This window comes from Cricetulus griseus (genome assembly GCF_003668045.3).
Source record: "Cricetulus griseus strain 17A/GY chromosome 1 unlocalized genomic scaffold, alternate assembly CriGri-PICRH-1.0 chr1_1, whole genome shotgun sequence".
Classification (NCBI taxonomy): Eukaryota; Metazoa; Chordata; class Mammalia; order Rodentia; family Cricetidae; genus Cricetulus; species Cricetulus griseus.
In genome coordinates, this window is record NW_023276807.1 from 56706684 (window position 1) to 56734453 (window position 27770).

At 50.3% G+C, this 27770-nt stretch overlaps 2 protein-coding genes across 4 annotated transcripts in view; one reads left to right on the forward strand and one right to left on the reverse strand.

Annotated features, from left to right (window-relative positions):
• Positions 1-2210: 2210 nt before the first annotated feature.
• Brf2 (BRF2 RNA polymerase III transcription initiation factor subunit) lies at positions 2211-7561 on the forward strand. The gene is made up of 4 exons (XM_027395386.2): positions 2211-2472; positions 3492-3551; positions 4741-5062; positions 6318-7561. Exons 1-4 carry the CDS (start codon positions 2319-2321, stop codon positions 7030-7032), a joined length of 1251 nt encoding a protein of 416 aa, XP_027251187.1. The 5' UTR covers positions 2211-2318; the 3' UTR covers positions 7033-7561.
• The window catches only part of Adgra2 (adhesion G protein-coupled receptor A2), a 41112-nt gene continuing 20811 nt past the window's right edge, over positions 7470-27770 (reverse strand). Inside the window, exons 3-20 of one of the 3 annotated variants that reach the window (XM_027395384.2) lie at positions 21651-21722; positions 21290-21361; positions 21040-21111; positions 20446-20609; positions 19795-20008; positions 18904-19068; positions 18668-18736; positions 18160-18358; positions 17189-17338; positions 16899-17060; positions 15933-16157; positions 15498-15714; positions 13582-13781; positions 12130-12257; positions 11510-11633; positions 10844-10989; positions 10343-10432; positions 7470-10114 (exon numbers count right to left, since the gene is read on the reverse strand). In XM_027395384.2, the coding sequence (XP_027251185.2) occupies positions 8845-10114; positions 10343-10432; positions 10844-10989; positions 11510-11633; positions 12130-12257; positions 13582-13781; positions 15498-15714; positions 15933-16157; positions 16899-17060; positions 17189-17338; positions 18160-18358; positions 18668-18736; positions 18904-19068; positions 19795-20008; positions 20446-20609; positions 21040-21111; positions 21290-21361; positions 21651-21722 (3739 nt within the window). In that variant the 3' untranslated portion in view covers positions 7470-8844. The remainder of the gene's footprint in view (positions 10115-10342; positions 10433-10843; positions 10990-11509; positions 11634-12129; positions 12258-13581; positions 13782-15497; positions 15715-15932; positions 16158-16898; positions 17061-17188; positions 17339-18159; positions 18359-18667; positions 18737-18903; positions 19069-19794; positions 20009-20445; positions 20610-21039; positions 21112-21289; positions 21362-21650; positions 21723-27770) is intronic. The other 2 variants (XM_027395385.2, XM_035453504.1) reach the window with 2 other exon arrangements.

Consider the following 27770-nt stretch of genomic DNA (forward strand, 5'->3'; position numbering starts at 1 on the left):
TTTGACTCCTGGATGCTAGATTGAAGCTGTGTGCCACCAGGACAGCTCAAAGTTCAAGGTTTTCTGTTTGTTTGTTTGGTTGGTTTTAATATTTACTTATTTATTATGTACAGTGTTCTGTCTGCATGTATGCCTGCAGGCCAGAAGAGGGCACCAGATCTCAATACAGATGGTTGTGAGCCATCGTGTGGTAGCTGGGAATTGAACTCAGGGCCTCGGGAGTACCAACTAGTATCTCAACCACTGAGTCATCTCTACAGCCCCCAAAGTTCAAGGGTTTAAACAGCTCTAAACCTGCCTGTATCCTCCAGTTTGCCAAAAGCCTCACTACTCCATATAACCTCATACAAAAATGCCTGATGTGCATTGAAGTTGAAAGAAGAGGGGATCAGGGGAGAGGAAGAGAGAAAACATGCCTAGCAGAGAATGTATTTTCTTTAAAAAAAAAAAAATGTAGAACAAATGTATGGCACATGCCTTCAATCCTAACACTCAGGAGGTAGAGAAAGGTAAGCAGATTTCTGTGGGTTTGAGGCCACCCTAGCCTATATAGTAAGTTCCAGGAAAGCCAGAGATAAATAGTGAGCTCTGTCTCAACAAACAAAAATAACCCAAACAAAAACAAAAAAACCAGTAACTTGAGACGTATTCTTAGCCAACTGCTAGCGCCTACCAATCCAGAAGCTAAAATGTCATCAGACAGCATCTGAAACCCACAGGAAAGGTCTACCCACTATTGTCTAGCATTTAGCATGCCTGCCTGTGGTCCCCACCGTTGTATTTGCTGAATATTTTGATATATAGCTTTTTTGGCCTATAACTAATACAGTCTCATTCAAGCACTTTAATGGTATACTGTTGTTGGAGAAACTTGAATCTGTTCCTGAGTGCTAGTCCTTTTTGGCTCTAGCTTACTTCTTTGAGGTAAGAACTATGGGGTATTTTTTTGGGGGGGGATGTTACTCTCTGAAGACAGCTAAGTCTACCACTCAAGATGTTAATTCAACAGTTTTATTTATTTATTTAGTTAGTTAGTTAGTTAGTTAGTTGGTTAGTTAGAGACAGGTTCTCACTGTGTTGCTCTGGCTGGGCCTGAACTGACAAGTAGACCAAGCTGGCCTCAAACTCTTTGTCTCTCAAAGGGTAGGATTAAAGGAGTATGCCATCATACCCAGTTATTTTGATTTATTTGTGACAAGATCTGATGTAGCCCCATCTGGCCTCCAACTAGTTATATAGAAGAAAATGACCTTGAATTTCTGATCCTCTTGCTTCCATCTCCCAAGGATTATAGGTGTGTACCATCCTGTCAGGTTCGATTCCCTTATTTTATAGTTGAAAACAAACAAAAACAAAATAGACTTTGAGTGAGGGAAAGCAAGTCATTTGGGGAGGCAGTTCCTTAAAACAGAGCACAATTATTGCTTCCTCGGTGCAGAGTAATGTGTTTTCTACTATGGTCAAATTTAACATTCCTTACTATAGAGGAAGGGACAAACTGATTCCATTTGACTTTCAAAAAGGAATCAGGTTGGCCCGGTGTTGGTGGCAGCGCAGGCCTTTAATCGCAACCTTTGGGAGGCAGGATCTCTGTGAGTTCAAGACCATCCTGGTCTACTGAGTTCCAGGACAGGCTCCAAAGCTACACAGACAAACCCTGTCTCGAAAAACACACAATAATGGGGTGGTTGGGGGAATCAGGCAGAAGTCCTAGTATTCTAGGTCAGCCTGGCCTACATAAGCAAGACAGTCTTAAAACAAATAATATATTATATGATATTTAAAAAACAGTGTTTTGGGGGGCTGGAGAGATGGCACAGAGCTTAAGAACACTAGCTGGACTTACAGAGATCCTGAGTTCAATCCCAGCAACCACATGATGGCTCACAACCATTTGTAATGAGATCCGGTGCCCCTTCCTTGTCTGCAGGGATACATGCAGACAGAACACTGTATACATAATAAATAAACAAATAATACATAAATAATTTTAAATAGTGTTCCGTAGACAACAATTCCTTATCTCTGCCATGTGTCAATTCCCAACGTATCCCAATTTCAAGACACCAAAGAACCTGCTACACAATTAAGCCCAGGAACCTTTCTTTCTAGCTCATGTTTCCACCCGAGTCCATAGACGAGATCGGAAGCAGAAAGCGGCTACGGGGCGGAGCAAACCAGTAGCCCGTTGTCCAGTCGACCGGAAGAGAAAGGTGCAGCCAGAATAAGGTCCCCTCCACTTCACTGCCGCCGGACAGTTGCTATACGCTCGTAGTAGGGGTTGTCCCGATGGTACTGCAGCACTGACAAATGGTGAGATGCCGAGCGGAAGCCGCTGCCCGGACTGCGGCTCCTCTGAGCTCGTAGAAGATTCGCATTATTCTCAGAGCCAGCTGGTGTGCTCCGACTGCGGCTGTGTGGTCACAGAAGGGGTCCTTACTACCACCTTCAACGACGAGGGCAACCTCAGAGGTACTGGGACCTGTCCTCGGGCCCTGGGGATAGCCTGGGGCGGTGGGATGCTTAAACCCAGATTCCTAGCTCCCCCCTTTTCTTGGTCATGCGCACAGTTAAATGTGGGAGAAGCTCGTTTAAAGTAAATTAGCTGGAGGAGGGTGCTAGTCATCTATTTTCTCCAATACCTCATATGGTGTCTGGCATTTAGTGGGTATACTGAATGGTGAATGAATGAAACGGAAAAGGTTTCACCCATCGCGTTAGACCTGGTCAGTGTCGAAGGCTTGTCGCTAAATTATTTGGGAATACAGCACGAACCATTATCCCATAGTAGTTTTTAGCATTAATTGGCAAAATGCTCCTCCCCTCCTTCCACTCTGTTGTTTAGTCCACCGGTTCTCTTTGGCCCTTTTGGGAGATCGAGTAACCCTTTCGCCAGAGTCGCCTAAGACTATCCTGCATATCAGCTATTTACATTCTAATTCATAACACTAGCAAAATTACAGTTATGAGGTAGCAGCGGAACTAATTTTTATGGCTGGGGGGGGTTTTACAGCATTAGAAGATTGAGAATCTCTGTGCTAGTCCTTGACTAGTGCAGCCCTCAAAATGGAATGTAACAGAGAACTAACTGGAAAAGTGGAATCACCAGCGCTGCTTCATATAGTTCTATACTATCTGTCTTCAGTGCCATTTGACTACTTAAAAAGCCTGGTGAGGCTGGGCGTTGGTGGCGCACGCCTTTAATCCCAGCACTCGGGACGCTGAGGCAGGTGGATCTCTGAGTTCGAGGACAGCCTGGTCTACAGAGTGAGTTCTAGGACAGCCTCCAAAGCCACATAGAAACCCTGTCTTAAAAAAAAAAAAAAAAAAGGCCTGGTGAACCTTTACTTTTGCATGGATGGGTATCTTCTCTGAGATGGGAAGTAGACAAACAATAATTTGCAATCTCCCTGGTCTTATGTGGTCAGGGGGCAAGGAGATGATTAATGAACAGAGGCTAAATGTGCTATTTGTTGTTTATTATTTTACAGAAGTGACCTATTCTCGAAGCACCGGGGAAAATGAACAAGTTAGTCGCAGCCAGCAACGAGGTGAGAATCAACCTCTTGCCCTGAAATTTCAGCTTTGCTTTATTTATGTGACTCTTTAATGTTTTGTTTTAATATTTGTATGCGTGTTGGAATTGCATGCATGTATGTATGTATGTATGTATGTATGTATGTATGTATGTGCACCAGTGGAACTGGAGTTATAGGTGGTTGTGAGCTGCCATTGGGTGCTGGGAACTGAACCTCAGGTCCCCTGCTAGAGCAGCAAGAGCTTTTAACTGCTGAGCCATCCCTCCAGCCCAGAGAATCAACTTTTTTTTTTTTAAAGATTTTATTTATTTATTATGTATACAACATTCTGCTTCCATGTATATCTGCACACCAGAAGAGGGCACCAGATCTCATAACGGATGGTTGTGAGCCACCATGTGGTTGCTGGGAATTGAACTCAGGACCTCGGGAAGAGCAGTCAGTGCTCTTAACCTCTGAGCCATCTCTCCAGCTCCGAGAATCAACTTTTTATGATACAGTGGCTTTAAAGAAAATTGTCTTGATATCCTAGTCTATCTGTGTGTGTCCTTGTTGTCAGCATCACCAATAAAAGATATAGGCTAGAAGAAAACAGTTACTGATGGGGTGCATGCCTACAGTCCCAGAACTCAGGAGGTGAAGCAGGATGATAGACTTTGAGGTCAACCCAGTTTTCACAGTGTGTGTGTCTTAAAACCAAAAGGAATAGAGGTAGGTGAAGGTTTGGGTCTGCACGGGGCTTAAAGTAGCCTCAAGAAACCTGAGTAAAAGCTTGGTTTTGGAGCTAGGGGGTAGGTTAGTGACAGAGTATGCACCTATCATGTGTAAGGCTTCGGGTTCAATCCCTCGTACCAAAAAATAAATAAACTTTGCCCTGGCTATAAGTTGCAATAGCTCATATAAAGGTAGTGGATTGAATGTGACCTTCCCACAAATTTTCTGTACCTTTGGAAGGACTACAGTTCTAAGGGGCTAAGACTACAACTCATCGATAAAGAGTTTGCCCAGCATGCTTGAGGATCTGGGGTCTAGCTGCAGCACTACAAAACACATCAAGTGTCCCATTAGGACAGAAGGGCATATTATTTGCACATATGCTATATATGGCAAGTTTAACAGAACTAAACTAAGCCCTAGACGAACTTGCTAGTAGGTATACATAACTTCCTTTGACCTCTCTGCTTGTGATGTGTTTCCCTAGATCTCCGTCGAGTGAGAGACCTGTGTCGAATTCTGAAGTTGCCCCCCACGTTCGAGGATACAGCAATCTCCTACTATCAAAGGGCCTATCAGCTGCCTGGCATCCGAGATGCTAGGCTACAGAAGAAGGAGGTGTTAGTTGGATGCTGTGTTCTAATCACCTGCCGGCAGCACAACTGGCCCCTGACCATGGGAACCATCTGCACCCTGTTGTATGCCGATCTGGATGTGTTTTCAGGCACCTACATGCAGCTAGTGAAGCTTCTGGGGCTGGATGTGCCAGCTCTGTGCCTGGAAGAACTGGTGAAGTCTTACTGCAGCAGGTACTTGTGTAGGAGGAAGCCCAGGGTGGGGAGGTGTCCTGGCAGATGCATGCTGTTACCAGAGCCTGTCTCAAAGGGTGTGAGGGTTTTTCCTTCCCATCCCGTGTTTACCACTGAGGTTGATACCATTTCCAGAGCACTGTAATCTTCAAATCCCCTTTCCATCACAGGACTGCGATAATGTTTACAAAAAAAAAAAAAAAAAAAAAAAAAAAAAATCCCTAGCCAGCCTTGGCATAAGGCTACTGAGTTGCCCCACTCCTGCTTTATGAATGTCGATCATTGGATTATGTGGCAGGGGCCATGGGTCACTGTATTCAGTGGCCCTGCTCCAGCAGGATCACCTCTCTATGGAGTCCAAAGATAACTAGTTAGTAGTAGAACTAGGTTCGAAGCTAAGGTTTTAGTGAGATTTTTTAGTTGTTTGGTCTTAGACAGTCTCATACAGCCCAGGCTGTGTTTGCACTTCTGATCATCTTACCTCCATCTTCTTACTGCCAGAATTACAGGTGTCCTTGGCTTGCTTCCTTTTTTTTTTTTTTTTTTTTTTTTTTTTTTTTTTTTTTTTTTTCTGACAAGTATACTTTAAAACAAAACCAGACCACAAAATGGCTGATTAGGTTTGGTAGCACACACCTTTAATCCCAGCACCTGGGAGGCTGAAGCAAAAGCATCTGGAGTTCTAGACTAGCCTGGACTTCATGATGAGACCCTATGATAAAAGAAGCAAAAAAAGAAAACAAAACCCAAAAACCCAAACAGTAATGTTGAAACTTGGTAGTATCCTGGGCTGGAGAGGTGGCTCAGAGGTTAAGAGCACTGCCTGCTCTTCCAGAGGTCCTGAGTTCAAGTCCCAGCAACCACATGGTGGCTCCCAGCCATCTATAATGAGATCTGGTGTCCTCTTCTGGTGTGCGGGGATACATAGAGGCAGAATACTATACACATAATTAATAAATAAATAAATCTTTGAGAAAAGAAACTTGGTCATATCCTAAGTAAACACACATAATGGTACACTCTCTGTAGAGTAAATGAGGACATTGGAATTGTGTCAATAGGAAGGTGCTCAACTATGTTAGTGCCTTCACCTGGCACGTGCCTGCCCCCTTTTCTCAGCACCTTGCTTCCCAATGATCTTGAGTGTCTCTCGGACAAAACAGCTTCCCCATCCATCTTGGGTAGACTACCTTCTCACCCTGGAAGAACACTCTTTTTATCATCATTCACTTGACCTTCATTTGGGTTGTTTCAGCTTCAGACTGTTCCAAGCTTCCTCACCCATACCAGCCAAATATGTGGAAGACAAAGACAAGATGCTGTCCCGAACATTGCTGCTTGTGGAGCTGGCAAATGAGACATGGCTAGTGACTGGGAGGCATCCCTTGCCTGTCATCACTGCAGCCACCTTCCTGGCATGGCAGTCTCTGCGGCCTTCAGCCCGACTGACATGCTCTCTTGCCCAGTTTTGTAAATTGGCCAATGTGGACCTGCCCTACCCGGCTGCCTCTCGTCTGCAGGAGCTCCTGGCTGTGCTGCTTCAGATGGCCAGCCAGCTGGCCTGGCTACGAGTCCTAAAGCTTGATAAGCGGACTGTGGTGAAACACATTGGTGACCTCCTCCAGCACCGCCACATGCTGGTCCGCATGGCTTTTCGAGATGGAACAGCAGAAGCGGAGACCCAGGAGCAAGAGCAGGGAGAGCAAGGACAGCAAGAGGAGGCGGAGGACAGGACCTTCAATTTGTCCAAGAGGAAACGCCCTTCTAGTCCTGCACCTCTCCTCCCACCCTGCATGTTGAAGCCTTCCAAACGAACCCATCCCACACCCTCCATTTCTACAGTGACTGGGGATGAGGACATTTCTGATAGTGAAATTGAGCAATATTTGCGCACCCCTCAGGAAGTTAGGGACTTTCAGAGAGCCCAAGCTGCTAGCCAGGCAGCCATGAGTGTCCCTAACCCTCCCTGATGCACATTCTTCAAAGTATATTCAGTAATTCTAACTACAGTTTGTTCATAGGCTCCTGTCGTGTTGCAAGAAGTAGATGTATAGGACCCTTGGATATTCCTTTCTTATTTAAAGGAACCATGAGTTGCGGTTAATTGAACCCAGTGTCCTAGAGATGTTTGGGGGTGTGTGGAATGTCTGTGAGTTGCAAAGTCCTGTCCCTTGGTGCAGGTCAGCAAGTTGGCTGTCTAGAGTGTGGGATGGAGTCCTCCTAAGACTGCTGAAGATCCACCCAGCTCTCTTCTGCACTGATGTGAAGTAAATGCATTCCTCATGGTGTCGACCATTACATGAGCAGGAGCAGAGTCCCTGGCTTGTGTTTGGTCTAAGCTCTAGGAGTCTTACACTTTCATAAGCTTCTTTACATCACCAACAAACAGACCAGAGGTGAACTACCGTTGTTGCTCAAAGGGCTTTGCAAGATTTTAATATATTAAAACAAAGAGGCATCTGCTAGAAAACATTCTATTGTATAAAACCAGAACTTTGAGACATGTTTTCTTTGGCACTTCATTCCCTCCCTCCCCTTTCCCCGGCATATTGCAAAAAGCTCTCCAGTGCTAAGGCGTTGGCAGGGTATGTAAACAGCAGCCAGCATATGTGGAAGAGTAATACAAAGCTTTTTCCTCTAATATCGACTGTGCAGCAAGCATAAATAACAGGACCCATCTTAAGGAGTATGGATTCTCCCCACTCTATTCTCTCAGCTGACCAGACCTGGGTTCCCTGCTGCTTCACAAGACCCAGGGATTCCGACACTTCCATGTGGTTCGGGAGTAAAAGGCATTTTAAGTTCAGAAAAACGGTGGCTGGAGATTTTAGCAAGTCGTGAAAGCACAGACTCTTGAGCACCCTGGACCCAGGTATGGCCTCAGAGTCTAGTTGGGTTTCAGAGGTGGGAGATGGTTTGGCATTTTAGGTTTCTAACTGGAGTTAGGAATTGGATTACTGCTATGGCTTTGCCACAGAAGCCTCATGGAGGCATTTTCCCTCAGTCCCTTGGAGGTGGACAGCTGAGAGCAGGCAGTAGGTATTGTAACTGAGCAGCTAAGCGCCCGCTCTTTAGACCATTGTACAGGTGGTGCCCAGATCCAAACATCAGCTCCCTCCCCTTGAGTCTTTAGGCACCTGGCAGCATCTCTCTCTCAGGTGAGCAGGGTTCAGGTTTTGCTCTGAACTCTGCTGGAAGAATAGTGTACCACTCCCTAGGGATTATGTCCCCCTAATTGTGCCCCTCCCCCACCTGTCCCTCTCCCGTGGGACTAGCTGAGCTCGAGTTGCCTACACACTGCCCCCTCCCCCCTTTGCATAGTTATCTGAAAAGGCAGCACCTGTTACTCCCCTGGCAGGGCACCTGGCTCACCTGCTAGGATAGTTTCCCAAGCAATGGGCCTCGGTGGTGCCTTGTGAGGAAAAGGCAGTTCCCAGGTTTCCTGAGCCTACCTGGGCTGGGCTCTTCCACTCGGTTTATGGGTCACCCCATAGGCCGACGGAACTTTTACCCCCTACCTGGAAAGGCAAGCCAAGAACTTGACCATCAAAACTGGTCTAAACTGATGCCTGTGATTGTCTGTGGCTACTGCTGAGGGCTAATCCACCAGACAAATGGCAAGCTTCTGCCTCTCCCTTCCCCAGCCTGGGTAACTAAAGGTGGTGAGCCCAGGGACAGCCACCTCAAACCTACATATCGGTAGACAGCTTGGACAGCCCAGGAAGATCTAGAAGTAACAAGCCGGTATGGCCAGCCCATCCTAAATCTGGCCCACCTCTGCCCTAGACAGTGGTCTCGCTTTTCCAGAGGCCGGTCTTCATGCAGCCTCCTGCTATGGCCTCTGCACCAGTCACACTGGCATCCTCATACTTGCCCCCTTTGGGGGCGCCGTTAAGACTGGTGTTGAGCGGGTATGAGCGGCGCTTGCTCTCCCTCTCCAGTGCACTGCCGCTGCCCTTGAGGTTGTCACGGCTGGCGCAGCGGCGCTGCCCGGGGCGCCCCGTCTCAGGGATCTGCGCTACGCTAGTGTCACTGCCCTCCGACGGCGTGAGCATGGGCTCGCCCTCGAGTGGAAGGCCGTCTCCGGGGCTATTGCGGCTGCTGCCGGGGTAGCTGTCGGTAGGGCTGTTGTGCAAGCTGCCGCTCTCACTAGATAGCAGCTCAGGAGCTCCTGGGGACGCGCTCGAGCGCAGCGCCTTGAGCCGGCTCTTGCCGCTAGTCTCTCCGGCTCGGTGCCCCTTGGCTCGACTCTTGTGTACTCGGCGCCCGTGATGGAGGTTGTTATGGTGCCGGGGAGCTAGGCTGCCACGGGAGCCCGTGGGCTCTGGCTCTCCATCCCCGCGGGCAGCCACGCCAGCCTCGCACACCTGACTCTGGGCCACCTGCAGATTGGTGAGTTTGCAAGGAGGCGGCGGCGCGCGGCCACTGCTGCCACTTGGGGAGGACTTGAGGGAGGCTGGCCCCTCCCCCAACACTGGGGACCCATCCTCCGCAACAGCAGGCAGGGCCCGGGGTGGGGCGTGGGAGGCCGATGATGAAGCAGGAGGACAGCAGGCGCGCCAGGAAGCCCGAACATCCCTACGCCTGGCACAGTGGTGTGTGAAGACAAAGAGGCCCAGGGCTGAAGCTGCCACACCATAGAGACAGCTACACACCACTCCCGGCAGCCAGCGCTGAGACACCGCCAAGGCGCCACAGGCCCACATAGCCAGGTACAGGAAATGTGTGGTCATCAATGCCCCCAGCTGGACTCCCGGAGAATATACGCCATCACCATCCTCTGGGGGCGCAGGTGTCCCTACCCCTGCGCTAACGGTAGCCAAAAGGGAACCAGAGTCACTCAGGAGGACGCCACTACTCCTGAGCCTGGCGGAACCCCTCAGGTCTTCCCCTGGTTCCAGAGAGAGCCTGCTGTTACCCTGCTTTGAATTCTGGGCCACATGACCCCGTAAGTGCAGGCCCGCACACAAGAAGTAGATCCAGGTGATGGGCAGAATCAACGCCACCGGTATGTAGAAGGCGCCAAGGCTTGGACGCCACACCAGCCAGCAACTAGGGGGAGACAGAGGTAGTGGATGAAGAAGAGTTTGGAGAACCCCGGTGCTGGGGCACAGGTTGGGTGGTTGATGAGGTAGGATGTGGGAAGTAGAGAGGTGAGGCAGGACCTGGCTTAGTCAGCATGCAGGGGCTCTCTGGCTGGGTGGAACGGCAGGCATGGGGCTGGTGTGAAGGTTGGGGTAGACAGATGGTGATGATGAGGCAGGAGGGAGTGGTGCTCACTAGGGACTGTGGTCCCGGTAGTTGTGGATGTTGACCGCAGCGGTGATGCCGCAGATTATGAGGGGGATCCCTCCAGCAATCAAATAGAACCTGGGGGACAGGGTTTGAAGGTCAGAGAGATGGAGCACTCGAAGGGAACCAGGTGCTTGGAACCCTCAAACTGATATCTCTGTCTTTTCCTCTGTCTCCTTAAAATCTGTGTGATTTGGGGAGATAGGGGAGGGCAGGGATGTAAGGCCCCCTAAGGGTCTAGAACTTGGCCAAGAACTGTTCTAAGGGGCAAGGGCCAAAATTGTTCTCTCCAGCCCTAAGCAATCTGAGTGAGGGATGTTATGAAGGTTTTTAGGGTCCCTACCCAATGTCCTTTGATGTCACCTCCTTCCCTATCCCCTGCCTCTTGCCTTTGGAGAGGGATCTTGTACTCACCCCCATCCACCCCAGCTTTGCTACACCTGTCTTGGGTCTTGAGGCTTCCCATAGCTGAGAGCAGAAAGCACTTACCGGAGCATGGGGCGAGGACCAGGTGGTGTTGCATCCCCTTCTTCTGGAGGGGGCGCCCTCCAAGTGAGCTCCTTGTGGAGGACTCGAGCCTTTACCCCCATCCAGAGCAGCGTGGACAAGGAAGAGTAGTGCAGAGTGATGCCCACCTACAAGGTCAAGGCACTGAGGCTTGGGACCTGAGCTGCTGACTGGGCTATACCCTGGAACGTCAATGGCCGTGTATGTTCCCACTATTCCCATGTTTCCAGCATCCCACCCAGGTACTCATTAATATTGGTCCTCACCGGTGTCCTCTCTGCTTCCAGCCAGAGCTCATGCTCATGCTCAAGCGCTCTCTCTGTCTCTGTCTCTCTGTCTCCCTCCCTCCCTCCCTTTCTCCCCCCCTTCTTTCACCCCGGGGAGTCTCCAGGACCCAGGCACAGCAGTTTGGCTGATACATGACCTCTCCTCCACTGTGATCCCCCTCTCCACTTTGAAGCCCTATCTCCAGTGATCTTGGAGCTAGTCTGACCATCCCTGTTACTCTACACATCGCCCCTTCCCAACCCTACAAGGCTAGCACAGACAACAGAGGAACTGAGGGCTATTTCCAAAAACCTTCTCTTTCTTGCTATGCCCCCTCTAACCCTGAAGTCACTGGTTTTAGAGCCCCCATCCCCTTCTTACCGCTTGGCAAACCATCTGGTAGTTGGTTAGAGTGATGCCCCCCACAAAGACAGCAGAGGTCATGGCCATGTGGAAACACAGGTTCAACAGCATGTGCCAACCCTTCCGGGACACATGGATGGAGCTTTTATTAATGAGAAAGAGAAAGAGTCTTTTATTAATGAGCTGTCCAACCCACTACAGCAGTGGTTCTCAACTTGTGGGTCAAGACCCCCTTGGGGGATTGAATGACACTGTCACAGGGTCACCTATCAGATACCTGGCATATCAGGTATTTTACATTACGATTCATAACAGTTGTAAAATTACAGTTATGAAGTAGCAATGAAATAATTTTATGGTGGTGGGGGGAATCACCACAACATGAGGAACTGTAGTAAAGAGTGGCAGCTTTAGGGAGGTTGAGAACCACTGCTCTGCAGGGTCTCAAGGCCACTGGGAGAGCCAAAAAGAGGAAGACAACCTATCTGTGTATAAATGTGCTCCATGCGACAGGAAAGAAGTCCATAATCTCCCTACCCCAACCTTCACAATGTGTTCTCCAACCCCACTCAAGAAGCAGCATCTACCAGCCTGTGATGAGCCACCCCCCACTCCCTCCTCCCTGGAGCACTGCTCACCTGTGGTTGAGGATGTAGGTGATGATGGTGGAGAAAAGACAGAGTAGCAGCAGAGCTGTGCAGGGGTACACAACAGGATGCAAACCAGCTCCAGGACCTCCTACCTCCCGAGGGAATGCACTCAGCTCCTGTGAAGGAGGGACAGGTGAGAGGACTGAGCAGACCCTGTCTTTCCCTAAGCCACTTTCCCTTGTCTTGACCCATGCAGCCTTGGAGCTGAACACCTTTATGCTTTAGCTTATTTGCTAGGTAAAATGCAAGTGTGAGGCCAGCCACTCAAGAGGCTGGCCTCAGAAAACACTGATAGCTTCTCACCTGCCTCACCCCTTCTAGTGTTCTGCTTTTCAGGGGACTGACTTCTTAGATGGCCAGTTGAAAACTCAGAGATAGGGGTGAAGAGATGGCTCAGTGGTTAAGAACACTGGCTGTGCTGGGTGGTGGTGACTCACACCTTTAATCCCAGCACTCGGGAGGCTGAGGCAGGCAGATTTCTGTGAGTTCGAGGCCAGCCTGGTCTACAGAGCAAGTTCCAGGACAGACTCCAAAGCTACACAGAGAAACCTTATCTCAAAAAAAAAAAAAAAATGTTAACTCTGGCTGCTCTTCCAGAAGACCCAGGTTCCTAGCATCCACATGGCAGCTCACAACTGCCTGTAACTACAGTTCCAGAGGATATGACACCCTCACACCAATGCACATAAAATAAAAAGAAAAATCACTTTTTAAAAAATCACTTTTTAAAAATTCAGGTGAGCTGCAAGGAAGAAGGCTGTCTGTGATGGGCTGTGTGTCTGTCTGTATCAGCAGAAGCTGGGTGAGGAATGGGATAGGGAATGAATTACTACACATATTCCCAGGTTGCTTTTATTTTTTGGAGGGTGTTTTAAAGACAAGGTTTCTCTGTATAGCCCTGGCTGTCCTGAAACTCAATTTGTAGACCAGGCTGGCCTCAAACTCACAGAAATCTGCTTGCCTCTGCCTCCTGAGTGCTGAGATTAAAGGCATGTGTCATTATCTCTGGGCCCCAGGTTGCTTTTTAATTAGAAGAATTCAGGTCAAAATAGGCATGGTGATACATGCCTATTATCCCAACACTTGCATGGTGGAAGCAAGAAGATAAGCAATTCAAGGTCATTCTCGACTATATAATGGGCTGGGCTACAAGAAATTTTATTTCAAAAGCCAAACCAACCATCCAAACAAAAACATAGGACCTGAAGGCCATGCTAGATGATTCCAGATCCATCTTGAAAGATGAAAGATGGAGAGGCGTGGAAGAGACTAGAGGGTCATTTCCCATGAACTTTGACATCAACAAAGCACAAGGCTGCTGTCCTTTCTGTGTTTTCTTCTGGTTCCAAGTGATCAAAGTACTACAGTCCCTATCTCCCACATGTTCCCTCGCCTCCTTGCATCTCTGCACACACACACCCCCACACACACTATACACACCATGAGCACAGCCACATTGCCCAAGTGCTGACAGTACAGGGAGCTGACATTGGGCTGGCTGAAACGGAGCTTGCAGCCTTCGGAACTCCAGCCCCCGGGCCCCTCCTGGTTCCACCAAGCTGCCATGGGATCTGCTCCTTCCGCCCAGTGCCGCAGTGAAACAGCCACTGGCTCAGTCAAGTTTCCCACACCGCAGCCACCTGCAGGGACAGGGAAGTCCATATAGACACTCAAGGCTATGAGGAAGACTGCTGAGTGGCAAAGCAGAGCGACTGTTGCAGTGGTCAGAGCATGCAGGGGTCCTGCCCACCTGCAAGTGTCAGTCTACCGGGGGAGACTCAGCCAGGGAGTGGGGAAGAGACAGGTGAAACCATGGAAGGCCTCCCCACCCAAGGTGTCCAGTAAAAAGTGACATTGGTTGCTGTGCTAACTCAGAGGGAGGGACAAGCCAAGTGTGGAGGAATCCCTGGAAGGAACAGTTGGCATCTGAAAAGAGAGATGGGTGGGACAGGAGAGAAACCTGAGAAAGGAATTAAGCAGAGCTATATGGGAGACAGTACCTGTGACGTGGAGCATACAGCCCCCACCCTACCTCCACAGCTCTCCACTAATACAGCTATTAACTCATGTGGTTGACAACATTGAGTGACCCTTCCTCTGATGACCTATCATTCAGGTCTCAGAGAAACTTGAGTTTTCAAGAAGGCCTCCCTGGCCCCTAGCTAGGTTCAGATGAACATCGTAACTCCATAGTCCAGGCACCTTGCATTGCCACTCACTTCTAATGACTCATTCAGGGCCTGCCGGCCACAGTGTGCACACTTAAGGGTAAGGACCCAACTGTCTGTGCTCAAGCATCTCTCAGCCCAGCAGAAGTTGGCACATGCTAGGTACCTAACAAGCGTTCCCACCCAGCCTGGAAAGAGCCTGTTTTAGGAACAGGAAGGGATGCCAGGGTAGTAACAGCAACACCTTCATGGCACACAGGACCCTGCATGGCATGTAAAAGAAGGTAGATAAGCCAATGATGCTTGAAGGTGCTCTGATGTGCAAGTGGTGTTTGCAGAAGGCAAAACTGATGCCCCGAGTCTGGCATACACAGTGTGGGTCCCATTGTAGATGGAGATTGCTGGGTGAGCAAGCCAAGAGTTTGGAAAGTGGAAGGAAAGAGGGACTTAGAAGGACACATGTAGGCAGGTGGTGGGGGAAGAACTGCTCCTGATGTAAGGACGGGTTACAATAATCCACACAGTTCCTGGGAACCAGACCAAAAACAAAGCAGTGTATTCTTCCCCACCAGTTATCCCTCCTGCTCTGGTCTCTACCTTATATGCTGTGCCTGGAAGTTCTGACTACCTCTTGGGATTTACTGCATCAGTCCCACCTCTAACCACAAGGTCACAACTGTCTTGCCTTTTAGGACACACCAGGGCTGCTGGTCTAGAAGTCTGAGGAGCCTCTGGTAGGCATAGCACTGGGGTGTTAGTCAAGTATTCCACTACTTGGGAGGCAGTAGCCATTGTGGGGCAACCCATGGCTCTTGTGTTTTTCTCCTTATAACACTAAAGACAGTGCTAAGCTGCCAGGATGTGTTCATGAGCCCCACCTGCCTGGGGCTCATGAGTGGCAGTGCAAGAAGTCTGGGATTTGGTGTGGAGGGAAGGAACTGACGCTTTGCTTACAACTTTCTGATAAGTCATATACTTAGGATATAAAATTGTCCTATGTCTGGGATATAAAACCACAGTCCCCCTAATCCTTTTCAGCACCAATCCCTTCCTTTACAGACCATCTCCACTCCCACCCTCGTTGAGAAACTCTAAGGTTTCTGCTATCCTCTGCCAACTGTGCCAGGGCAGTAGGGAGCCATGAATGTGCAAGGGGCAAGACCGACATGCAGGAAGTTAGTCCCTTACTGGTTCCTGCAAATATGACTGGGGTGGCCACACCACGCCTCTTGCCAGGCCCAGCTGCTCCAGGACGGGAAGTGTTGCCGTGGCTGCGGAAAAGACGGCCATTTCTGAAGACCAGCAGTTGCAGGGTGCAATCTGGAGGGACTGGGGGAGCCAGGGCAGCCGGAAGGGTTGAGAACAGGCTGGGGGGCAGCTGGATGGAGGCCAGGGCCACGCTATTCTGAGGGGACATAGGAGGTCCTCAGAGATACTCAGCATCTCTGGCCTTTGATGTCTCCCAGCCCCTTCCTGTCTTCCTGCCGTGTCCTTCCTCCCACCTTTTACTTCCTCCCACACCCACACCCACACCCACCTCCACCACGAGACACTTGTTTCTCGGCACCACCCTCCTCAGCTTATGGTCCCTACCCCTACACCCTGGCTTCCCCTGGTGCCCACCTTGATGTGGAATGATGACAGAGAAACGTTGGGCCTCCCAGTGGTGCAGCGGAAGCGGAGCTGCTGATCAGCAAGGGGCTCCAGCTCGAGTGGGACATTCTGGCCAGGGCCACCTGGCTGTGCAGCCAACGCTCCTACCTCCCTCCTCTGGAAGGCTGTGCAGGTCAGGCCCACATAGCTGTGAGGCTTGATGAGGTAGGCCTCCAATGCCACATTCCTTGAATTCTGGGGACAGAGACCTTGTCACCCAATATTTGAGATATAGTGGTCCTCTGCCCAAGACCACACATGTCCTCTTTCAGATATGCTTCAGCCACGCCCCTTACCCTTGACTGCTCACTGTCTTTTCAAAGCGTGGACAGTCTTACATATGCCATGGAATCACCCACATGGACCCCCACCCCCAACACACCTCCCAGACACAGGCCTTCCCCTGCCCTTAGGGGTGTCCTCATACACCCCCATCTTCCACCGGCTGATTCTGTTGCCCCACCCCAGCTGTCAAGCAGGATCCATGCCTTCCCCCCACCATATGTCCCTGATTATCTAGCACAATTATACTGTGGTTGTACATTCTACCAGTTTAAAAATGTCACCATCCTCTCGTTGAACTTTCCAGCACTCCCCATTCCACTGGAAGTGCTGTCCACCCTGAGACAAAGACTCCCTTTTCCCTGCACCCATTCCCAGCATGCCCCCATTTACTTCTACCTGCTAAACCCCCAACTCTGTTCCCAACTAGAAAGGCTCACACCACAGTGTTACCATCACAGCAGCCTTTGCACCTCCCTGACAGTTCATAGTGGAGCTGTGCTTGCCACCATGTTACCAGAGCCTGATATGTGTCCAGGAGAGAGGTAAACATTCCCTGTCTAAGACTCACAAAACCGGCCCCAGTCCACACTCAGCCGTCCCAACCCCCAGCATTAGCCCCTGAAAAGTCCCTCCCACACCAAGCTACAGTACCACAGAGATGTGCTGGGCATGGGGGCTGAGGGCAGCTCCTGCAATGCGCTCCAGGGCACCCACAATGCCGCTGCAGGCTTTGTCTTCTCGCTGTGCCAGCCACAAAAGGTGCTCATCCACTAGCATCAGGTTGCTGGCCATGTCCACCATTACCTCCACCAGCTGAGGAAGGGAGGCAGGACAGTCACTGAGGGCAGGAGTGATATTTGGGACCCAGAGCTGGTGTGTGTGAGGCCTGAGATGATGGGAGGATGGCTTCCAGGGGGCCCAGAAGATACGTTGAATCTCACCTCTTTGATCTGGTCAACATAACCCAAAAATTTCTGGATCATCTGAGCCACATAGACTACGTCCATCATGTCTGAAAAGCTGGCAGCCTCAGCAGTGTACACTCGAAGCTGGTGGGCCAAGGTCAATGCATTGGAGGCATTGATGGGCATCTGGGGATATTGGGAGGAAAGAAGGTCAGGATGGCTTCTTCTTTCTGTCCCAGAACCTAGGGCCACAGGCCAGGAGAGGAGCCAAGACCACCTACTGGGACCATCATGATCAGAAGTGCACATCAGTCCCTATCACCACAGCTCCAGGCTACTCAAGCTAAGCATCACTATCCTAAGGATAATGAAGGTTTCAATCACTGATGGTGATGGTGGATACAGCAGATAAGAGTATGGTACAGGCCTGGCTCCTGGAAAAGATAAACTGGATTACAGCGCCAGTGGAAAGGCTGTCAGCCCATGGCTCTTGCTGTACCCATTTTTTTTTTTTCTTTTTGGTTTTTCGAGACAGGGTTTCTGTGTAGCTTTGGAGCCTATCCTGGCTCTCGATCTGTAGACCAGGCTGGCCTTGAACTCACAGAGATCTGCCTGCCTCTGCCTCCCCAGTGTTGGGATTAAAGGTGTGTGCCACCAACGCCCGGCCCCATTTTGTTGTTGTTTTTTGTTTTAGTTTTTGTTTTTGTTTTTTTTTTTGAGGCGGGGTCTCATTGTGTAGCTCTGGCTGTCCTGGAACTCACTACATAGACCAGACTGGCCTTGAACTCACAGAGACCCACCTGCCTCTGCTTCCTGAGGACTGGCATTAAAGGCATGCAGCACCATGCCTGGAAGCTGTACCCACTTTCAATGCACAGACAGTGGGAGTAGTCCCCTGGCTCCCAGCGGCCAGCTCGGTCACACCGAGGTGCAGCCTCCCCCATGAGCCGTTAGGCTCCATCCCAGCCAATTGCATGAATCAAAGTTGGGGGGTGCCCCAGCCTCACCAGCACAAAGGTGTAGAGCACCCGAGTGATGTCATTGGTGTACAGACAGTGGGAGTAGTCCCCTGGCTCCCAGCGGCCAGCTCGGTCACACCGGCGTGAGGCTCGGGTGCCTGGGGCTCCCCCACTCAAGGGCACAGAGGTGAAGGGGTACTGTAAGCAGGACTGGTAAGCCGTGATGCCAGCCAGGGTTCGTGGCCACCTAGAGGTAGATGTACGAATCTGCCATGACCAAGACTCCCTGAGACAAATGCCCTTCCCTCCCAACCCCAACCCAGGACTATGACGCCAGACCCCTGGGGCTTGGTGAAGGGTTCAGTAAAGACTGTCCTGGCAGCCATCAAGGGTTCCCAAATTCTGCTTTCTCTGCTTGTTCTGACAAAGCTATTGCAGGCAATATATGGGAGTGCTATGCAGGGATCTGGGTTCACAAGCTCTGCCATTTATTGGAAGAGTTGCTGCTCTTTTCTGGGCTTTGGTATTCTCAGCTCTCCAGTATGGGGAATAATACCTGCTCTTCATACAGAGAGGGTCTCTGGAACAATAATATGTGGCACTGTTTGTAGAAAGCTTCTGCATACTAAAGTGGGAGGAGGCAATTAAAAGAGGTGTGATAGCAAGATTGTGGGCTAAATGACAAAGGAAGTCCTTGGGACTGGAGGAAGAAGGCAAATGGGAGGGCCTAGTCGCTTGAGAGGGTGCAGATGCCCGGGTGGGGGCGGGGACAGCCATTTATAAGCAGCCAACCTGAAGTCCCCGCGGTTGTTGGTCACACGCTCAGCAGGGCAGTAGGATGCAGAGGTCTCCAGCACTACTATCTCCACCTTCTTGCTGGTGTTGCCTTGGACCGTGGACACGGAGCACTCCCACTCACCTGAGGCCCACACGCCGATGTGAGACAGGGTCAGCTCACTGCAGGGGAGGGGGGTGGGGGAACTGGCTTGGTGAGCTGGTTGGTTAGTTTTCTGGTCACCTTGACACAAGCTAGGGTCAACTGAGAAAATCCCTCCATCACAGTGGCCTGTAGACAAGTCTGTGGGAGCATTGTCTTGATTTACGTTTGGTGTGAGAGAGACCGGCCCACTGTGGGCGGGGCAAGTGGTCCCAGGGGATGCTCATCAGGAAACCGTGGTCCTCTCTGCTTCAGTTCCTGCCTCCAGGTTTCTACCCTTCTTGAGTCCTGCCCTGACTTCCCTTCCTTCCCCACGCCCAAGTTGCTTTTGGACATGGTGTTTATCACAGCAATAGGAAGCAAACTAAGCAGTGAGCTCTCAGGCCCCGCCTCTTCTCCATGCCCCTTCCCTTTAGCCCATCTACCTATGCCCTGTTCTGGTAAGAGACACATGAGCATATGTACTCTTTTCCTTCTGATTGGAGAGGCACTGCAGGCATTGTAGAAGCACTAACAAATGTCAAACTACCTAGCCTCATTTTAACAAGCATTTACTATCTTTTTTGGGGGGCATTAATTCTAACCTCTATTCAAGCCATTTATGATTGTATCTTAGCTCTCTATAATCTCTCTCTCTCTCTCCACTCCCCACCCTCCCATCTCCCAGGATCATGTCTGGAGGGGAATGAGAACCATAGCTACCCCGCTCCATGCCCCAGATTATAAAGGGACATCAGAGCCTGTACCTGGTGATGAAGGTGCAGTCATGGATGAGGTTTTCTGCAAGGACGATGCCTGCTTGCTCATCACTCTCCATTGGGGCCCCATTGTGGTACCAGTGGATGCGGGTATCATTGCCCAAGTAGCTGGCAGAGCACTGGAAGGGCAGACGGTCACCCTGGAACACCACTTGGCGCAGGGATGGGATGAGGTAGTGCGTATGAAGTTCCAGAGCCCCTTCTGTGGATAAGACATGAGTGGTGAGACCTGAGTGCATGCACGTGTGAGCCTGTGTCTGAGAGTGATGCCAGTAGTGTAATCCCTTAGCTCGTTGTACTTAAAGGGTAGCATGTGATGAGAGTGGAATCCCACAAGGTAGGTCCAGGCCCTCTTGTCTCCAGTGATCTCAGCTTGGGAATGAAAGGGGTCAGAAAGAATCCTCCCAGATAAGAAGAAAACAGAGGAATATACACAAGGGGAGATCAGATGAAAATATAAACAAGCAAGCAGTCCTACAAGAGGTTTAAGCATGCTGGTGGAGGGCTATCCCACAGAACTCGGGGAAAGAGGTGGGCTTGGAAAACATGTCATCATACAACACATGGGGCCCAGAGAGATTTGACTTGGCAAGTGTGGGTGAGGGGCTGGCTCACTGGGACCTGGGACAGGTTTCTCACCACAGCGGAGCTGGGGTTCCTGGAGGCTGCTAAGGGCCTGGGCGTGCAGGGCACTGGGGTAGGCACAGAGTGTGCGTTCTGATAGCTGCAGGGAGTGGTTCCGGGCCCAGGGCAGCAGCCAGCGCAGGTGACAGTCACAGGTCAGAAACTCGGTGCCAAAGTCCCTGCAGGGTAGGTACAAGGAACAGTGTGGGCTCATGGGGTGGGGTGAAACTAAGTAGGAAAGGGGGTGGATAAGACAACCTCAGGTACATGTGTGCCCTGCTACTCGGGACATGACTAATTTGGGGGCATTTCTGATAGTCTGCCTACTCAGCAGGCGTGATGAATGCCCTCAGCTCTAGAAATGGCCACACATTTGGCCCCAGTCAATGCACTGAGTGGAGAATAGGAGTTTGAGCAGGGACAGGGTGGGCTGGCAGGTAGGTAAGGTGGTGGCTCATAGGATCTGGGAGTTGCTTTAGGGGTGAGGGGAGGACTGAGGTTTGAGCTTCAGAGTCTCCCCCCTCCCCCCCCCCCGCCCCGGTCCAGATGTCTCTCTCCTGCGCAGAGGAAGGGACCAGGGGACTGCTCCTGTGCTGGGAAGATACTCACACAACCTTAAGGGCTGGCAGCTCATCAAAGACCCCAGGTTGCAGACTGGAGAAGATATTCCCAGATATATTTCTGCAGAGGGCAAGGAAGGAAGAGTGAGATGAGATCTTAGGGTCTCCCAGGGCCAGGACAGGAGAGCCCTGGAAGGAGAAAATGCAGGTACTGAAAGGGTCTGGCCCAGCCATCTTCCTCCCAAGCCCTCCCTGCCCCCTTCCCACTTCTCTTTCTCTCTCAGAGACCTATCACTCACAGTCTCAGAAGTCTGGGGAGACCTTGAAATGTCTCAGAGGTGAGACAGCCAATCCGGTTGTTGGAGAGATCTCTAGAGAGAGAGACACACTCAGCAACTCCACTATAGAACAGGAGGAAGATTCACTTCCAAGAGAGACATTCAGCTGGAGATTATGTGGGCAGTAGGCTTGGGCCCAATGCCACAGCAGGCTGGAAACACCCCCATAATTGTCCCCAGCCGGCATACTGGGTAGAGACTTGGTGTCTGAGAAGGGACAGGGCAGGATGGGTTCTAGAGGTAGTTGTTCACGGTATCTAGGAAATTTGGGGGGTGGATAAAGAGAGGGCTGGGGATGGGGTGGGCAGGACATGCCACTCACAAGCGTTTCAACTCTCCCAGACCCAGGAAGGCTCCAGGCTGCACAGTGCTGATGACATTGTTCCTCAGGTCCCTGTGGGAAGCAGTGGGAAGACCTTCACACTCCAGTCTGAGGGCCACCCCGCTCTTTGGGTGGGGCATCCTGTCACCACAGGTGCTGGCTTTCTGTGGAGCTTGATTTTTCCCCTAAGTCAGCTTTCCTACACACCCACCCAACAGGTCTCTTTAGCTTCTCTGGCCACTAGGAAGGAGTCCTGGTTGGAGAAATATGTGTAAAGTCCCGTGAAAAAGAACAAATCTGGGATTGAAGAGCCTGTGGACTAACTCATGATTCACTTGGCTAATGACAATGGAGAGTTGTTGTGTTCCAAATGAAAAGCCACAATTATCTTGGGCTATCTTTAGTTTAGCCACTTGGCCCCTACCTTTGTATCTAGCCTAACATCCTCTTGATTATCAGCTAAGACCTTTGTAACTTAGCAGATAACCAGCTTCCCCAAACCCAACACTAAGGATGTCATCAGATAGCCTCAGAGACAGAACAGCTGATTTCTCCACATTGCTGTAATACCTACCTACTCTTTTCACTAATTTGGCAAATGCACTGATTTGTGGATTTCTTTGTTCTGAGACTATAAAGTTTATGCCGCCTCTTCCATGGTGGAACATGTAATTCGGTACAAGCTGAATCTATTCCTAGATCATAGTCACTCATCTGTGGTTCAGAATGAACTACCTCCCCTTTGGGACAAGAGTTGTGTTTTATGTCAACTTATCTAAGATGGTACAGGAAGCAAGACATGTGATAGGATGGGCTTTGGATGTTGAAACAGGGACAAGAAGTGGAGAAAGTTTCCCATTAGGAGTTAGGAGACTTGGTTCCCCACATTCCTTCACCGGAGCCACTCTAGGACCTTACAGGACTGTTCAGGGAGGCCTTGAAAGTAGCTGTACCTAGCCATCAGAGGGAATTTTACTGTTATCATCGTCCTACAGGTCTCTCTCTCTGGAGCCTGTGAGAAAACCGGCAGGGAAGCTAGTGGGAGAACATGCACTGTGGTGTTATACAGCTCCAAGTTAAGGTGCCAATCATGGGTACAGATGAGGCCCAGGGCCAATAAAACCTGTGCAACATATTTAGCCCTGCCTCCCCAAGAGGATATCTGATCTACCCATTGCTGTCAGGAGGTGGCAAGGAAGCTGCCTCCAGGCTGAACAGGTGACAGCAGGATAGACGATGGCTCCTGGGGGCCATCCTACTCCACATGGAGGAGCACGCCACTGGTGAGTCTCACAGCAGCGTCTGACCCCGCCCCCCTCAGTAGCTCAAACACCACTGAGGCAGGAGTTCAATTCTTGGCCCTCCCTCTTCTCCCCAGAGACTGCAGGTGTCTTCCACCCCCAACCAAGGGGATATGCTGGTGCTTATCTATTTGCAAAGCCCAATACCAACCATATAGGCCTCTGCTCTAAGGGCCAAACTGGATACTGGCCCACTCATTTTCGGCATTATCCTCTATGCTGTGCATGGCTAGGGAGGGCTACAGATCCTGACCCACCTACCCAAGGCTCCATCAAACCCTGTCTTTTATAAATCAACACAGATTAGAACCAAGGTTTTGTCAAACCCTGAGTCATCTTGTCTGGTCCTACTTAAAAGAGCTCTGAGGAGGAAGCAGGGAGTGAAGGAGAACCACCCCTGGGGAAGAAGGCAGAACTCTAACAAAGGTCTCTGGGGTCAAACTGGTTTCCAATGCTCTACTGTCACTAAAAGCCTTGGAGATAGCTCTGAATTATGGACAGTAGAGGGTTAACTGTGCTGGTTAAGAGGAAATGGGTGTCCAGGATGGGGAGGTGCTGTCCTATCCCACCAGGGGGCCTGTTTGTGCAGTCCCTGTTGGGGACAGAAACAGAGACAAGAGGCAGAGATGAAACTTCTTTAGCCAGGCTGTATCTCACACCAGACTCGGATGATGGTGAGTCCTTTGAGGAAGAGAGGAAAGTCAGCATCAGCGCTCAGCTTCTTAGAGAAAGCTAGAGTCCTGGGAAGGTGCCCCAATGCTGGGCACATGCAGAGAATGTGGACGGGCCTAGCCTAGCCCTGGATTCCCTGCATGCCAAGTCAAGAAGACAGAGTAAGCCCCCTGCCCAGGACTGCCCTTCCTGTGCATCCCCTTTTCATCCCACCCTCCTCTGTTGATCCAGCATGTGCCCCCTGGCCTCTGCTGGGGTCTGGCCATTCTCAGGGCTCTGCCTCCCACCCCCATGCACTGGGGCGGGCAGAGGGAAACACATTCCTCATTGTGTCATTTCCCTTCATGGGCTGCCAAGGGGCTGAGGCAGCAGCCCCCCACCCCTCCCTCTCTGCTCACTTGTGTTTATTCTCATTTCCTCCCCACCCCCCCTCCTCGAACCCCACCCGCCTGCCCCACTGATGCTCTGCAGATGGGAGCAAGGCAGCCCTGGGGCCCAGTCCCTCTCTCTGCCCTGTTTCCTGTAGCTGAGCCACTGAGGTCTTCTCTACAGGGCAGCTTCCACGGGGAAGGGCGTTCTTCCCCCTTTCCTCGAGTATGGCTCAGGGGTGACCAAGATGGTCTCGTGGAGTAAGTTTTCTAGGGGGTTGGCCAGCCCTGGGATACCAGGTCTTGGGGGCACAGGTCAAGGGCTGCTCTCAGGGCTGAACCCTGACAGCCCAGTGTGCCTGTGGACAGCGCATGTCCCCTGGTCCCTGAGTAAGGGAAGTGGCTCAGGGCTGGACCTCCTCAGGGACAAGAGGAAATGCCACCCTAGGACCTGCATATTTTAGAAATCCAAGGTTTTTGTCAATTAACTGTTTTGAACCCTTCTTGTTTAGCATATTCCTGGGAAAAACTGACGAAGCCTGGACTCCCACCCTAGAAGATTGTTTGACACCTAACATTGGGCACACAGTCTTGGTGGGCTGTGTAATCCAAGCTGAGAACTCTTGCTCCAAAGAGTTGGGGCTGGAGCTTTAGTGGGAGAGCACTTGCCTCATGTGTACAAGCCCAGAGTTCCATTCCACAATGGGGAGGAGGAGAATGGGACACAGATGGACCACTCTAGGTATGGTGGTGCATACCTTTAATCCCAGCACTGAGGAGGTAGAGACAAGTGAGTTCAAGGCTAGCCTGGTCTACATAGGGAGACCCTGTTTAAAAAAGAAAAGAAGGAAGGAAGAAAGGAAGGAAGGAAGGAATCCCAGAACTCCAGAGGCAGAGACAGGTGGATCTCTGTGAGTTCCACCAGCCTGGTCTAGTCTACAGAGCAAGTTCCAGGGCAGGGTCCAGAGCTACAGAGAAATACTGTCTCAAAAAACAAACAAAAAAAAAAAAAAAAAAGGAAAAGACTCTTGTTCCAAATTAATCTAAAATGGTTCTCCATTAATTAGCAGAGGTCACAAAGCTATTTCTAGAATATGGGTTCTCTGACTCCCTTTGCTTCCACAAAGCTTTTCTGTGTATGGAACCTGGAAAAGAGGTCCTATGTTGATGGAGTATCTACACATTGCCTTTTGCCCAACCTTGCTCCTACTCCAATTCCCTTGACTCTAGGCACTCTCCTCTCCCATTATGGGTGTCAGAATGCAGGAAGGGATGCCTGAGGGTCGAAGTAGAGGAGACTTCCTAGGGCAGTCACACCCCACGCCCTTCTGGGGAACACAGAACTGAGGGCATGAGTGTGGCAGGAAGAAAAGACTAAACTGGCTGTGGCAGTGATGCACTGAGGAGGCTGAAGCAGGGGGATTGGAGTTTGAAGCCAGCCTAGGTTATAGATCCAGAACCCATCTCAAAGAAACAAGCAGAAGCCAAAGCAAAACAAAACAAAAAACCCACTAGATGAAGCTTCCCAAAAGAATCCAATCACAGTAGTTTAAAAGAGAAAAAAAGTATCTAAATATCCATCTATGTACACATAAATAAAAGACTTAAAATATGGTGTGTCATTGAGCTATTTACTATTTGCCTACAAAGAGGAATGAAGTGCTAATACATGTGAAAACATGCATGAACCTGGAAAAATGTTATGCTGGCTGAAAGAATCTAGTTATAAAAGATTACATATGATATTCTACTTATATGAAATGTTCATAACAGGCAAATCCATAAAGTCAGGGAGCAGATTAGTGGTTGCTTAGGACCGGTAGAGGAATGGGGAGTGACAGCTAATGATTCAAGGTTTCTTTTGTGGGCCATGAAAATGTTCTAAAATTAAAGTGATGACTACACAACTTTCTGAAATGTATCACGGCCCTTCAAATGGGTGACATAAATTACATCATGCTAGAGTTGTTAAGAGTATGAGTTGACATGACTGTGTGTGCAAGTGCTCACACACATTCAGGCAGGGTAGGGTTGCACAGAATTGGCTCCTCCTAGCCCCCACAGACCTCCCTGCTTGTAGGTTTGAACACCAAATTATAGGTTTGCTGGCCACACAGCAACTTGCCCTCAGCCCTGCAAGGTCTCCAGAGTTCACCTAGAAAGTGCAGGCTGGCTGCAAAACTGGCCAGAACACCCCTGCAGGTATAGAAGCTGCTGGGGGAAGGGTAAAAGGGGTCCTGTGGCCAAGGAAATCCATCATGGTCCCAGAATCTCACCTTCCCACCTCCTAGGCCTTCTGTCCCTGACACCATTCTGCAGATATTTATTGAGCACATACACTGTGCCAGGCACTTATGCTAACCAAGGCAAACAGAGGGCTTGTAAGCCACCCCCCAGGGCTTCAGCTGTTTGGAGTCCAGGACAGCTTTTAAGTGTCATTCCTCCCCAGTGTTAGTGGGAACAAGAATTGGAGAGGAGATACAGAGCCCCCCTCCACTCACCCTTGGCCCCGCCCACAGATGAATAGAAACCACCTGGCCAGCAAACAGCCCATTCCCATGAGCATCTGCTTCTAATGAGTGCTCCACACCCGCTGCATACCAGCCCCAGGGCTCATTAATCTCATTAGGCAATGACAAATCATCCCAGGCCGAGCAAGCTCCCCTCCTTGGGCCCTCTGCTCCAGCTTCACACAAGCCATGGAGGGCCCACATCCACATGGAGCCTCACACCCCCATGCCTACTAAGTCCCTCTCCCTTGACCTCTTCTGGGGGACGTCTGTCCCGTGCTCTCATGGGTGGGCATGGAGGCATCTCATAGAGCCCTGAAGAATTTTCTACCAGCTTGTTCCTCATGGCATGTGATTGGTAGGGGATCTGGGCAAACAAACAAGGCACCCGAGGAATGAGTCCCCCACCCAGGGGTGGGGGTAGCTCTGTGGTGCACGGCTTGTCTCACATGCACTGGGCCCTAGGTATCATCACTGGCACCACAAACAACAAGAGCTGGGCCTAGTGACATGCAGCTGATTGTGTCTGTAATCTCAGCCCTCCTGAGGACAAAGCAAGGCACACATGGAGTTCTAGGCTCTCATAAAACAAACAAAACCAAACCAGGCCAGCAGAATGGCTCTGCAGGTGAAGGTACTCGCCACCATTAAGCTTGCCAACTTGCATTTTACTCTCAAAACTTGTGTGATGGAAAGAAAGGGTAGACGCTAGTAAGATGGCCTCTGATCTTTATACATGTACAATGACATAAATGTAAAAAAATTAAGACAAAAAAGACACATCATACACTTCAAGTACATAATGGACTGAGTAAGGCTGTAAAGTCTGGACAGCTACAAATAACAGGAGGCCACGCTAACACCTTATATAGAATCTCCAGAAGGGAAGGGCACGGCGCTGTCTTTGCCAGAAGGCCTATGCTCTATAGTCATCTATAGATGATCACGACTATCCCCATAACAACTTCTCAGAGAAGATATTCCTAAGCCCATTCTTCACATGCAAGACCTGTGGAAGCACCAGAAACAAATGAAAGATAGAGGATTCGATCCTAGGCCTCTTTATACCACAGTAAGGTCATGCTTTGTTTCTGTTTGTTTCGAGAGGGTCTGGTGTAGAGCTCGGTAGCCCCAGTTAGCCAGGTCCACATGGTGAACTCTAGTCCTGTCTTGAACTTGCAACAGTACTCCTGCCTTTGCCTCCCCAATGCTGGGATTACAAGGGTTCCACCACGTCTTGATACCACACCTGGCCCTGGCTTACACTAT